General features: G+C 43.3%; 1 protein-coding gene across 1 annotated transcript in view; it reads left to right on the forward strand.

Annotated features, from left to right (window-relative positions):
- The window catches only part of EFL1 (elongation factor like GTPase 1), a 287,352-nt gene that overhangs the window by 226,922 nt on the left and 47,187 nt on the right, over positions 1-13,243 (forward strand). The window contains exon 16 of the mRNA XM_040414072.1: positions 5,053-5,184. Coding sequence (XP_040270006.1) covers positions 5,053-5,184 — 132 coding nt within the window. The remainder of the gene's footprint in view (positions 1-5,052; positions 5,185-13,243) is intronic.

The following is a 13,243-nucleotide window of genomic DNA, read 5'->3' on the forward strand; positions in this document are numbered from 1 at the left end:
TCAGCTGTGAAATCTTTGCTAGTCCATTGATAATTAAATGATTTATGACTGGATTTGCTTTTTGGTTATCCCTTTTGGGTAAAGGTGGGGCTTGTGAGTAATTTAGCTTTGAGTAAGATATGATATATCAATATGACAAATCAGCAGCTCGGCCCACCTAGCTTGAATGTGATCCACCTCATGCTGAATGTTTACTCATGTTTTTGCAATTTCAAGGTCACGTCCTTACTGAACAGAATGCAGTGTTGTGAAAACAGTTTTTTAAGCATTTTTTTTTTTTTTTACCTTGAGAACCATTTGCAGATGTGGTTCTGTTTTGTCGTTAAGCATTTCAGCAGCTTTGCAAGATTTGCTGGGAAAGATTTTGATGAATGAATTCTGAGCATGTTTTTTCCTCCGTGCATAGGGGCATCACGTACACTTACAATCGTATGTATGTTTTGTATACTGGAGTCTGGAAAAATGCTTTTAAATACATAATATAAAGCAGATGTTAATGCACTGAATTGTAACTTTCTTGCATAGTGTACATGTGTCTAGTGCAGAAGTCCCACTGGCACTTCAGCTGCTGTAAAACGACATCTGTTAGCCCGCTCCACTTATGTGGAAGTTCTAAGAACAGCCAAGCAATTTTGCATGCTGGGAGTTGTAGTTTCAAAACAACTGGAGCAGGAGGTTGCTGACCCCTGGTCTAGTAGATAGCTAGCAGAACTATCCTGGTTGGCTGAAAAATTACAATAGTAAAGTTTGGGGGCTTTGATAGAAAGCACTCTTTTTAGTGTTGATCCTCAGATATACATCAAGAATGGTTGATATGGAATGTGGCCACGGGACACCAGCTGGTACTGTCACCTGTTGTATGCAGGTTACTAGCCATCATCAATAGTGTTGAGCGAACTTGTGTTTTAAGTTCGGCGTCTAAAGTTCGGGTTTGGGTTATCGAAGAATCGCGTTATGGATTCTAAATTCCGTTATGGTCCGTGGGAGCGGAATCCATAACGCGATTCTTTGATAACCCGAACTTTAGACGCCGAATTTAAAGTTCGCTCAACACTAATCATCAACATTGTAATAGGGACAGGTTGCATCATTACCTGACAAATCTGTCTTGGGGTGGCCACAGACATTAGATTGTCATCCGAGGCAACAGATTTTTTTTATAGGAATGTCTGACCATCTAATGTGTATGGTGGTGGTACGACAGCAGATGTTGGGAGAAATGTAAACTTTTGGTGGCAGTTTTTTAATTGTTGCATTGTACTCATTTTGAGCTAAAATTTTTTTCAGTTGGTCTTAATTAAAAAATGTTGAACCACTGTCTTTGTGCAGCCTTGAGTTTATTTAGTAGCAAGATCTGAATTTTCACTGGCTCCTATTTTTCATCTCTGGCTTCATTAACACTCATTAAAATAAATTCTAATCTTAAATGTTTATGACCTTTTAGTAATTTATAGATAAGGTTAGAAATTAGTTAACCCTTTGTGACAGAACTGCTCAATATTTTTAATAAAAGATGATTTTTAGACCAGAATGAGTAAAATGCATTAATAAATTGCCCCCGAAGGTGTATATAGCTTTTAAACACTCGGACAACCACATTAAGAGCACACACATGCATGGGCAAGCCAAGTATGCAGGTGTATAGGGGGGGGGGGGTCAGGAGTAATAGCTGTTGGCCAAATAGCTATCTGAAGTGTATGGCCAGCTTGAAAGGGGTTGTTCCACTTGTCATGTTCAGTTTATAGATGATAAAAAATGAAGTATACTTGCATAGGTTGCATTTGAATGCTGTTAAACGATCCAGTGAGGTTATTGCATTTACTTACAGAGTATGGCGCCACCTGGTGTTCACAGTGTATAGCAATGTGCATGTCCATCTACTGAGCTCCAATGCGCTTGCGCAGGGCAAGGGCTTTTTTATTTTCAATAACACACTGCCAGGAGGAGGCTTCCGCCCAGCAGTGTGTTCGGTGACATCACCGGCTCTGATGGGCCGGCTTTAGCGCTGCCATAGCCGTTTTACAGGATAGGGCAGTGGTAAACCCCGCCCATCAGTGACGGTGACGTCAACGGGCTCACTGCTGGACAGAAACCTCCGCCTAGCAGCCCTAAGGAGAGCCCGGTATGTCACCGGATCTCATGAAACTGCCTTTGCCCTGTGCGATTCAGTGCAGGGCAAAGGAGAGCATCGGAGCATTTCATGCTCCAATGCTCTTGTCAGGGGGGGCTGCCAGGGTGAAAATATGGGTATGTCTGGGTTCAGCTCTGAGCCCAGACAACCCCTTTAAATAAGCCAGCACCTCCTCTCGAAATAAAGGGATGCAAATGAGTTCTTAACAAACTGTCTCTAATGCCACCAGATGTAAGGCATCCTATAAGTCTCTTCCCATGTATGGGAAGTATGGCCTGTAAGTGTCCTTTCGCAGACTAAGGCGCTCTCTCCCCAAGAAGAGATAGTACCCCCCTTATCTTGACTTAGCTTCTCATCCAGTTAAGCCAGTACTCTCTGCTCTGCACTGATGAGGGGCAATTGCCCCAAAACAGCTGTCTGCAGATGAGGTGCTGGCTTATTTATTACCCGAGTCATGTGTCAAGGCCTATTTATAGGGTTGAACATTATAGGATAGCTGCCTTACATCTGGTAGAATCAGAGGTTGAGCTTGTTAAGAGCTCATTTGTTTCCCTTTCTTACCAGAATTCCAGAGAAAGATCTATAGCCTATAAGTCTCCTCACGCCAACTAAGGCGCTCTCTCCACAAGGAGAGATAGTATCCCCCCAGATAATTGAGCATAAATCATCATAAAAGATTTTTCAGGAGAGGTCAGAGTGGGTCTGGAGATTGGACCATCAAACAGCCAGTCTAACTGCTTTCACTGTGAATGGCATTCTGCAGCCTGCTAAATAATGTGAAATTCACTGGTAAACCAGGCACCCTCCTCGCTCCACTGAATATACTGATATATTTCACGTAGTGATCCATTTCTTCATTCTGGAGAAAAAGCACATTTAAGGGTCTACTCACACGTCCCTAGTGTATTGCGGATCCGCAATACAACCGGCCGGCACCCCCATAGCACTGCCTATTCTTGTCCGCGGACAAGAATAGGACATATTCTATTTTTTTCCCGCAGCCGCGGACCAGAAGATCAGGGGCGCACTCCGGAAATGCGGATGCAGACAGCACACTGTGTGCTGTCCGCATCCATTCCTGCCCCATAGAGAATGAATGGGTCCGCACCCGTTCCGCAGAATTGCGGAACGGGTGTGGACACATTCACAGACTTGTGAATGGACCTTAAGTCCATATGCAAATGAGCCGTTAAGTGGACCAAGCATGGGACCAAGCCACTCTGTGCACCCTTGCTCCTCCTGCTTCCTCTCTTTCTTGATAGGGCCATCTTTGCACCTAACTGCTCACTTCCATATGGATTAAAAGTGCTTTTCCTCCTGAACGAAGATCATGGATCTTTCACTAAGTGAAAGATACCATTACATTCAGCTGAGCTAGCCCTACAAGGCATTGGGCCTGCTTGAATTTCCAGGTGACATACTCCATTTAAATGGAGAATTTTGGGGTTCTGGTATTTTTATATCAAGAATACTGCTGTAGGAGACACTATTCTTGTTATAAAAACATACCAAAGTGCCCTACTGAAACCTGGACAGACATCATTAATGCTAGTGTTAATAGTACGGTATATATGTGGTGTTCATTAATACCCTGCTTGTCAGGATGAGCGTTCATAAACCATATGTGCTATTAGTATTGCCCAGCAGTTCCCATGTAGGTCCAGGAATGTTTATCCTTTAGCAGTCATTGACACTGTAATCGTCTGAGAAGTGTGACTCATAAGCTCTGGAGCAATGTAATATATGACTCCTGAGGGAGCTTCTGCTGAAGAACCTAGATAAACAACTGGTCTGTCACTGGGTTAGTCACAGCTTAGAAAATGCTGTTAAATTACGGACCCTAGAATCTACCTTATAAAGTTGTCTCCCTGCATACCTTATTTGAGAAAATGAGTGATGAGATGACCCCAAAATAAATAATGTGGCTTTTTTCCCCCCATTACTCGTCTGGTCCCTGCCTCTTCTGTCGTGGCACTTCCTGGTTGAGGGGCTTACGTCCTGCTTCCATCAGATCCTTCAGCGCTACATAGTGTAGTGCCATACCAGGACTCTTATCCACAGGTCCTTGTCCCGCCATGTGAGCCTCTTTGCCCATGTGAAATTACACAGTGGGGGAGATTTATCAAAACTGATGTAAAGGAAAAAACTTGCTTAGTTGCTCGTAACAACCAATCAGAGCCCACCTTTCATTTTCCAAAAGATGTCTGAAAAGTGGAATCAGATTGGTTGCTATGGGCAACTAAGCCAGTTTTCCTTTACGCTAGTTTTGATAAATCTTCACCAATGTCTATATGCACTTGAAGAACCAACATTCCTACCTGGCGGATTACAAAGGGATCCATACGACATGCGCAGCAGTAGGATGGCGACGGTGCAAAGAACATTCCATCTGAGAGGATGGGGCAAGCCGGAGAGTAATTGATTGCCCAAAACTAAAATGTTGCACTGACACCCTTTACTTGGTATTTAGTTGATGCATCTTTGGCATCAATTACAGACTCCAGTCTTCTTGTGTATGATGCCACAAGGTTTGCACACCTGAATTTAAGGATTTATGCCATCCTTCTCTGCAGATCCACTAAAGCTTTGTCAGGTTGGGTGGGGCACCATCAGTGGGCAGCCATTTTCAGGTCTCTCTACAGGTGTTCGAATGGGTTCAAGTCATTACTCTGGCTGGGCCACTCAAGGACATTCATTGAGTTGTCCCTAAGCCTCTCCTGTACGGTCTTGTCTGTGTGCTTAGGGTCATTGTCTTGTTGGTAGGTGAACCTTCAGCCCAGTTTGAGGTCCACAGCACTCTGGATCAGGTTTTAATTAAAAAATAACCAGCAACTATTACTATGAGAACTGTGTAAGTTTGGTTGATTTCAGTCATTTATTTATTTCTGCTTTCTGTTTTGTTTCTGTCTCTCCTTGCACAGGTATTAGCGGTTTAGAAGACTTTGTCCTGAAGTCCGCTACACTGTCCACATCACCTGCATGTCCACCCTTTATTCCACTAAACTTTGAAGCAAACCCAATTGTGCGAGTAGCTGTTGAACCAGCACATCCAAGTGAGTATAAGTGTCCAACAGAAGAGGGGAAATTTATCAATTCCGTACTCATGTTTTATGCCATACAAAAGTCACAAATGTTTGAAAAAGCTACATTTAGAAGTGTATGGACCTGTGAAGACCACGGTCAGAACATGGATGCCAACCATGTTCATTTTTAACTGAACCATTGTGTAGAGAAAAAAATTCTAAAAAGTTTGCAAAAAAAATTCAAAAGTTTGAAGAATCAGCCACTGTGCATAACATGGATACACGTCCTGAACTCGGCGCTTTATGGATGCTGGACTTAGATGCAACATGCCATTCCCAATCACTAAAGGGGTTGTCTCACTTCAGTAAGTTGCATTTATCATGTAGAGAAAGTTAATACAAGCCACTTACTAATGTATTGTGATTCTCCATATTGCTTCCTTTGCTGGCTAGATAAATTTTTCCATCACATTATACACTGCTCATTTCCATGGTTACGACCACCCTGCAATCCATCAGTGGTTGTCGTGCTTGCAAATATAGGAAAAAGCATCAGTCTCTCTGGTGGCCGGGACCATGGGAGCGCACATAGGCTAGTGCTTTTTACTATAATGTGCAAGCACGACCACTGCTGAGGGATTGCAGGGTGGTCATAACCATGGAAACGAGCAGTGTATAATGTGATAGAAAAATGAATCCAACCAGCAAAGGAAGCAACATGGATAATAACAATACATTAGTAAGTGCCTTGTATTCACTTTCTCTACATGATAAATGCCACTTACTGAAGTGAGACAACCCCTTTAATGGGAATGGCGGTTTCTAGTAATTTCTAAAAGGAGTAACAAAATACTAACACATGATATAGCGTTCTAATCAATGAATGAATTCAGGTAAAGCATTCAATGATTGTATATTCTGAATGACTTTTGTTGAGCGCTTTGCCTGCCTCGTGCTGAGGATCTACCAGCAGGCTTTTTTCACCATCAGTGCAATAAGGATTTGTGGAGTTGTCTGTTCGCCCCCTATGTCTACGCATCTTTAGTTACGTCATCTGTGCGCCCCCTATGTCTACGCATCTTTAGTTACGTCATCTGTGCGCCCCCTATGTCTACGCATCTTTAGTTACGTCATCTGTTAGCATCTTTGGATGTATAGTGTATGGGAATTTCCATGGCAATGATTACAGATCATTACTCTTATATTGTACTTAGTGTTTGCTTTTCTAAGAATACCGGTAATTCACTGTCAGCATCTGTTGTTCCATCACACAAAGTATGCGTAAAGTGATAAGACGGAAATGTACATAAAATGATGTGGAGATCGCAGTGAACCATCAGATATAATCCCTATCGGTGTAATCTACAACGCCATAGTGTTCATTTCCCTTTCCAAAAAGCACAAAATATGCAAAGACAACTTCTTGTCCAATGGTATGAGGCAGAAACTATTTGCACATGGACCCCACCAGCCAATCCTTGGTGATGCCGAGGCCTCACCAAGTGACCAAATATTACTGTTCAGCACTTATATTACCTCCATAGCACTGTGCGTTTTACCTCTGTAGCCAAACAAATTCAACAATACAGCGCAAAATACCTCCTCCACAGTGCCGAATACCACAGTGCAGCACGACGCGCCTCAACAACAGTGCCAAATACCACAATACTGCACAGAATCCCAGCTCTGCCAAAAAATGCTTTCCCATCAATGCCAAACAAACACCGCAATACTACACAAAATACCTTCCCAGCAACACCAAATACCATAGTTCAGAATAAAGTACCTCCACAACAGAACTAAATACCACAGTGTAGCACAAAATACTGCCTCAGCTGCGCCGAATAGCAGCACAAAATACCTCACCAGAAACTACCCCTTAGGCCCCTTTCACACGGGCGAGTATTCCGCGCGGATGCGATGCGTGAGTTGAACGCATTGCACCCACACTGAATACCAACCCATTCATTTCTATGGGGCTGTTCACATGAGCGGTGATTTTCACGCATCACTTGTGCATTGCGTGAAAATCGCAGGATACTCTATATTCTGCGTTTTTCACGCAACGCAGGCCCCATAGAAGTGAATGGGGTTGCGTGAAAATCGCAAGCATCCACAAGCAAGTGCGGATGCGGTGCGATTTTCACGCACGGTTGCTAGGAGATGATCGGGATGGAGACCCGATCGTTATTATTATTTTCCCTTATAGCATAGTTATAAGGGAAAATAATAGCATTCTGAATACAGAATGCATAGTAAACTAGCGCTGGAGGGGTTAAAAAAAATAAAAATAAAAATGTAACTCACCTTAGTCCACTTGATAGCGCAGCCGGCATCTCCTTCTGTATTCTTTCTTTAGGACCTGGGTAAAGGACCTTTGATGACGTCACTCCGGTCATCACATGATCTTTTACATCACATGATCCATCACATGATCTTCTGTGAAGAAGTTCGGGTTTGGGTACCAAACAGGCGTGATTTTTCTCACGCGAGTGCAAAACGCATTACAATGTTTTGCACTAGCGCAGAAAAATCGCTGGTGTTCCCGCAATGCACCCGCACATTTTCCCGCAACGCCTGTGTGAAAGAGGCCTTATGGTGGCCGGTGCTGGTTGCCACATTCAGTTTTTTCTAATTAAAGGGGTTATCCAGGATTCCCATGTAAAAATTAATTGCTCTTTGTAACTAGCCTTCATGCAGTAAAGTTTGAACCTCACTGATCTGTTGTTTTTCTATTCAATGATCCCTTGAGTTCTCCACTGATCCTGCGACTTCCGGTTTCTGGGTGTGTTTAGGCTACAGAGTGCCCAAAATCCACTTAGACTGCAAAGCTTGCCTTTCAGCATCATTGGTTACCGCTTACTACACCTCTTCTGCTTTCCTGAACCCAATCTGCGGTCCACATTGCTTGTGCCCACTGGACGCATGTTTGACTTACAAACACACCCACTACACCCACATTTGCACTGGATATTCGTCCACTACACCCAGAAGTGTGTGCTGTGCAGTGCATATTATCCGCGCGCTCTGAAAGGTTGGGACAGTGTCATGGAAGGTCTTTGAACAGAAGCAGAAATTCTGACGTATGTGGTGATAATTTTGTAGGCTTGCTCAGTAAAAAGAAAACGGGACCCGGCCAATGTACATATTGCTATTGATGACAACATGTACCTAGGAGGTGGTGCCTGCAGCAGGGGAGCGCACTTGAGCAATTTACCTCCGGTGATGTAGGAGTTGGCATGTAGAATTGAAAAATGGTCAAATGGTGTTGCTTTGGAGTAGGAAAAATGTAGTGAATTTAAAAAAAGAAAGCTACAGTATTAAAATGTTTCTTATTGCAGAATGCAAGGTTAGGTAAAAGAATAATAAAAAAAAAAACGGATTTTGGGATAACTCCTTTTAAGATATGAAGAAAGAGGCTTAGTAGTTGAGGCACAGACCAGAGCACCAAGCCATCCCAAAATGCAGTATTCTGCCTGGTCTTTTATAGCTACTAACATACAGGAGAATACAGAACTACATACCTATTACATTAAGTTGATGTCTCCTCTGATTGTAGGTGATTCTTCATGTTCTCCATTCAGCCCAGATCACCATAATAGCTTTTTCCGGTCATGTCTTGACTCTGCAGATTGCCATACAGACCTCTTATGGCTGTATCCCATACAAATAGTCACCCTGAAAACCTAGTACCACACAGATTGTGTCCCTTCAGTAATTATTTCCATGCAGTGCCCTCAAAAATAACTGTGCCCAGCAAACATTGCCCCTGATCGCAATAGTGCCACATAGTGTGACCCAAAAATAATTGTACTAAGCAGAGTTCACTCGACAGCCATAGAGGTTATATTCTCCTCCAGAGTGGTTCCAGTAGTAATAAAGCTCCCCAATAGTGCCCCCAGTAATAATAATTCCCCTATAGTTATATGATCAATAATGCCTGTAGTGCCTCAATAGTAATAATAATGACACCTATATAGTATTTTTCCCCAAAGCTACCCCAATAAAGACTAGGAGAAAAAAAACACATGCTCACCTGACTCTTGTTCCATGCCACCATCTGTGATACAGCCTGAGCTGCTTGCATCCTGACGCATAGGGTGAACGACAGGGCATGGGAGCAGTTGGCAGTATTCAACTGTAGATATTGATAGTTTAATTCAGTAGGGTGAAAAATGCTGGTATAATCCCAATTTAGCTTGTGGAGTACAGCTATAGTCTTTGGTCACTAGCCATTTTAGAGCCAACTGATCTGTTAGCTACAGTCAGGTCCATAAATATTGGGACATCGACACAATGGATTTGAAATGAAACAAACAAGATGTGCTTCAAATGCAGACTGTCAGCTTTAATTTGAGGGTATTTACATCCAAATCAGGTGAACGGTGTAGGAATTACAGCAGTTTGCATATGTGCCTCCCTCTTGTTAAGGAACCAAAAGTATTGGGACAGAATAATAACCATAAATCAAACTTTCACTTTTTAATACTTAGTTGCAAATCCTTTGCAGTCAATTACAGCCGGAAGTCTGGAACGCATAGACATCACCAGATGCTGGGTTTCATCCCTGGTGATGCTCTGCCAGGCCTCTACTGCAACTGTCTTCAGTTCCTGCTTGTTCTTGGGACATTTTCCCTTCAGTTTTGTCTTCAGCAAGTGAAATGCATGCTCAATCGGATTCAGGTCAGGTGATTGACTTGGCCATTGTATAGCATTCCACTTCTTTCCCTTAAAAAACTCTTTGGTTGCTTTTGCAGTATGCTTTGGGTCATTGTCCATCTGCACTGTGAAGCGCCATCCAATGAGTTCTGAAGCACTTGGCTGAATATAAGCAGATAATATTGCCCGAAACACTTCAGAATTCATCCTGCTGCTTTTGTCAACAGTCACATCATCAATAAATACAAGAGAACCAGTTCCATTGGCAGCCATACATGCCCACGCCATGACACTACCACCACCATGCTTTACTGAAGAGGTGGTATGCTTAGGATCATGAGCAGTTCCTTTCCTTCTCCATACTCTTCTCTTCCCATCACTCTGGTACAAGTTGATCTTGGTCTCATCTGTCCATAGGATGTTGTTCCAGAACTGTGAAGGCTTTTTTAGATGTCGTTTGGCAAACTCTAATCTGGCCTTCCTGTTTTTGAGGCTCACCAATGGTTTACATCTTGTGGTGAACCCTCTGTATTCACTCTGGTGAAGTCTTCTCTTGATTGTTGACTTTGACACACATACACCTTCCTCCTGGAGAGTGTTCTTGATCTGACCAACTGTTGTGAAGGGTGTTTTCTTCACCAGCGAAAGAATTCTTCAGTCATCCACCCTCAATAGTGTCACTGGGCATGCGCCGAGCCCAGTGACGTAATCAGAGCGCTGTTGCCTCAGGAGCCAGAGTATCGTACAGGCGCAGGCACTCAGCGATACTGCGCCTGTGCAGGATTTCGGAGGCCAAGAGAGGAGGACGCAAGGATGGTGGGGCGAAAAAATTACATGACGTAGTGGAGGGGGCTGCGCCGTTCGGCAAGGATGTGGGAGTACATTTATTTCTTAGGAGGCGTGCTGGGCTTGGAAGAAAGGCGGGCTGGGCACTGCAGGGGGGCATTACTGGCCATTAGAGGAGAGGAATAACGCCCCTCTGGGCACCTTGAGGCTCAATTAGCATATCAGAAAAATCGCTTTTTCATCTGAATGAAAACTTGAATAAAAGAAAGAGGACACATGCAGGAATGAAGGTAGTTTATTGCACATTGCTATGTTAACAGTTTTATATGGTCAAAATAGGTGACAGATTCCCTTTAACCAAATTCAAGCTAAACTAAGGTGGACATGATACATCAAAGCCACGTGATTACTGTGCATTCTGTCTAATGGGTAGTGAAGAACACTTCTGTGTATCTTGAACCATTGCTTATGGTGCCTTTGTTGGCCCAATGTCCCATTTATCCTGAATGGGATACTGACTACAGCCATTTGTAATGTGCTTTTCTCTCACAATGGACTGAAAGCGCAGGTTGTAACTCTCTGTTTGCTGAGAGCGGTGGAGCAGGGAAGCCACCAACATGCATTAGGTCATCTTTGATAGGAAGCCAACTAACCTCTGGAGTGTGGGAGGCAACCGAAGAACCTGGAGGAAAATCCTGAACATACAATGAGAACATACAAACTCCATGCAGATGTTGTGCTTGGTCAGATTTGGACCCAGGATGCCAGCACTGCAATGCTGTCACTGAGCTACCATGACACCTTCTTCTGTTATATATAGCTCCAATAGGCAGTGTCCAGTGTCATGAGATGGTGTCTCAGTAGGTAAGGCTATCTATATGATGCCTATTACCGGCTAAGACACTAGGTATAGAACTGATTTCTTACAGTCCTCCAAATAAGATTTTAAGGATGGTATTTGCCTCTTCATTAGTCTGTTTTAGAAAAGATGTGAGAGCAGTGGTAATGAAGTATGCAATGTAGTCGTTGCCTGCACGCCCGGTGTCTGGGTTTGCTGCTGTTCAGCCATCACTGCAACCTAATACATTATTAGGATTCATGTGGTTCCTACCTGTCAGACCCCCACCCATCACTAACTAAACCCAATCAAACACGAAGAGAACATACAAACTCCATGCAGATGTTTTTCTTGGTCGGATTTAAAGCTAGGACCCCAGTGCTGCTAGCCACTGAGCCAACGAGCTGCGTATCCTAGTGATATGCCATCATTTTATGTCATTGAAAGAGGAGAGTACTAAGAAACCGTGATCCACCTCAAATAAGGGCAGTCTCCAGCTGGAGCAGGAATTGTTTTAGCCCTTGTGAATATAGGGCCCGGGCCACGTGGCTGACTTTCTAACAGCATAGGCTGCAGACGGTAAGTCCCAGGGAGCAGTTACCCATTCTGGAAGCAGATGTCACATATGTTATTCTTGCTCATACAGCTTATGACTTTGGCATGTCTGACGTCTCGCTCATTTCATACCTAGCTGATTAATGCATTTTATTACCCGTCTGCAGGTTTTCACGTTTTAGGTCATTTTCATACTTTGTCCGGGCCTGCTGCTGAGCATGTTTTATGGCCTCTGTATTTGGATATATAGTGAAGACATCTGGGCATTCTGTACCTGCAGGCAGTGCGATGCGTGATGAGCTGTGATTTCTTCCCAGGGATGAAAATGCTGGGGAGTGTGTGGACGCTTTTATCAGACCGCTATATGAACTGGCAGAAAACTCATTTTGGCCTTAAAAGGCAGAGCACGGAAGTTATAAACTGGTGATTGGGATCACAGGCACCGACTCCCAAAAGCTCCAGATGCAGAACAGTTTTAACCCTGAGCGCAGGAATGTGAGCAGTAACGGAGATGATGTGATCAAAGTAACCACAGTAGCGCAGGAATCTGGGTAGATGGCAGAATAGTTTTTGACACTGAATCTGAATTGTAGACATTTTATATACTGGTAATGAAAGTTACTGAATTGTTCCCTAGTCTTATAATGTGGGATCGATCCAATAGTCATCCCGTTGCTTTTGATCAGTTCTCTGGGGGCTGGGATATTTACTACTGCCTGCAACGTCATGAATATAGCAAATGATTCCTGCAATACTTTATACTGAAAAGACAGTTTAGCCTGAGATCGCTCACTAAACTTTGTTTGTGTTTTAAAGGGAACCTGACATCTCGCCCACAGTACCTTCACTCATGCGTTTATGGCGCTCTGGAATTAGTTCTTGTTGCAGTATTCTAACTAGTAAATGTGCTGAAAATGCACTTTTTTCCTTTCAAAATTCTTTTCATTGATTTTTTATCACCATTACTGTACATACAGAAAGAGCTCCAGAATTATAATGAAAAATACATTAATTATACAAACCACTTTTAATCTTCTTCCCACTGTCTGTATGCAAATGCGTCTGTTAAAGTCAAGGAGACAGATAATTTACTCCTCCAAGTCAAGGTGTCCCTGCCCGACCCCCTACCTCCTGCACCTTAATTGATGGAGCCTGCTTGGGATCTATTAAGACCTGGGGATAATGTTCCCTGCCTGAGAGAATGTCTATCACAATGCGGGAGGGGACATCTTGACTCAGAGAAGTGAAAAA

Source organism: Bufo bufo, chromosome 1, assembly GCF_905171765.1.
Source record: "Bufo bufo chromosome 1, aBufBuf1.1, whole genome shotgun sequence".
Taxonomy (NCBI): Eukaryota; Metazoa; Chordata; class Amphibia; order Anura; family Bufonidae; genus Bufo; species Bufo bufo.